At 36.0% G+C, this 1,588-nt stretch overlaps 1 protein-coding gene across 1 annotated transcript in view; it reads left to right on the top strand.

Annotated features, from left to right (window-relative positions):
* LOC109223307 overlaps positions 1-885 on the top strand; it is a 7,363-nt gene extending 6,478 nt beyond the window's left edge. The window contains exons 6-7 of the mRNA XM_019387566.1: positions 139-222; positions 485-885. Of these exons, the coding sequence (XP_019243111.1) occupies positions 139-222; positions 485-610 (210 nt within the window). The 3' untranslated portion in view covers positions 611-885. The remainder of the gene's footprint in view (positions 1-138; positions 223-484) is intronic.

The raw sequence follows: 1,588 nt of genomic DNA, 5'->3' as shown, positions 1-1,588 counted from the left end.
TTAAATCTTAATTTGAAATCGTTTTAATCCATTTGTCCTGCTTCTGTTCTGAGCTGGAAAGATGGGATATATAGGCCCACAAGTTTTTCGCTGCTGGAAGTTCACATTGGTGCTTAACGTTAATATCTCTTCCAATAGGTCACTGCCTGTTCCAGATGCAACTCAAGGAAGGGTCATAAGACACCCGAGGAAGCAAATATGAAGCTTATGAAAGAACCTAAGGTATTACTGATTCTTATCTTAGTAGCTTCATAGCTCCAGAACTGTGGGAAAGCTTCTTAATTGAAAACAGTTTCATATATGTTACCGTTTTCCTTGTTTTTTTTTTTTCCTGTTTTATTTTACTTGTTTCTCGTTCTCCTTTTTTATGTTTCTTCTCTGAGGTGGTTTGGGGGTGAAGTATCATGTTTAGCAAAAAGGGTCAGCAGAAATGCCAATACTCTTGTTTTACCAGATAAAAGGCTGCTTAATTGTGATCTTGCAGGCCCCTAAAGAGTATGACATTCTTGCTATACCTTTGACCAGCTCGGCTATAAAAATGTTAAGATCGAAAAAGGGGACACCGGAGGAGTGGCGGCAGTATTTATCAATGCCGTCAGCAGCCCCTTAGTATCAACGTAAGGATGCAGCTTGTAAATTCTCTTCTTTGTGCAGAAATGATAGCAGTCCGAAGTTCAATCTGAAATACCAAGACTCATTTGTACTTCTATGTACCTGTAAATGTTTCTCTTCACCCCTACGTGGTTGTATATATGATAAATGCTCAAAGGCTCTAGTAAACCATTGGAGTTTCTAGTAATTGGTAGTTTGCATAGGTGATCTTACTCACTCTTATCCTCCATTGAAGCAATGACAAATAAAAGGAGATCTCGACTTGATCCTTCATAGTTGCAAAATATAGTTGAAGGTGCATTCTCTCCTCTAAATAAGAAATGAAATGTATAAATTGTAGAAGGTAAGGCACCTTATATATCTTAGAAGGGAAATCTGTTATCTTCTTGGATCTGTCTTAATTAAGATAAAACATGCATCATTTGACTTAATCAACAAATCTTTGCCACACTAATTAATTTATGTAGTTTCAATTTTGATTTGGGAAAAGAAAACTACCACATATTTGATATGAGAATCTACTTAAACGAAATTCCCTTTTATTGATTTGCTTGTTGCGAGCCCAGGCCCAATTGCATAGTTAAGGTAGTAAAGTTGTGCTGCTTCATTATTGTTATCACAAAAGTATAAATAAAAATCTCTTTTAAACTCCCAAAAATTGCACGGGGCACCCTATTTGGTCGCCCCCATTTAACTTATACCCATTTTTTATAAAAAGTTTTAACTTGTACCCACTTTTTAAACAACTTCAGCCCCCTTTCTCCTCCTTCTCCTCCTCCTCCTTCGTTTTCTTCTTCTTCTTCTTCTTCTTCTTTCTTCTGCTGCTGTTGGTGCTGCTATGAAACTTCAGTTCATGGGATGATTGCCATAAGTATGTTTATCAGATTATTTAAAAATAAATTATAAATAATTACGTAAGTTAGTAGATAATATTTGTGAATATTTTCACGTACGGGAAGTTTAAGGTCACACTTAG

The sequence above is a fragment of the Nicotiana attenuata genome, chromosome 3 (genome assembly GCF_001879085.1).
Source record: "Nicotiana attenuata strain UT chromosome 3, NIATTr2, whole genome shotgun sequence".
Taxonomy (NCBI): domain Eukaryota; kingdom Viridiplantae; phylum Streptophyta; class Magnoliopsida; order Solanales; family Solanaceae; genus Nicotiana; species Nicotiana attenuata.
This window is presented reverse-complemented; position numbering and strand designations above follow the sequence as displayed.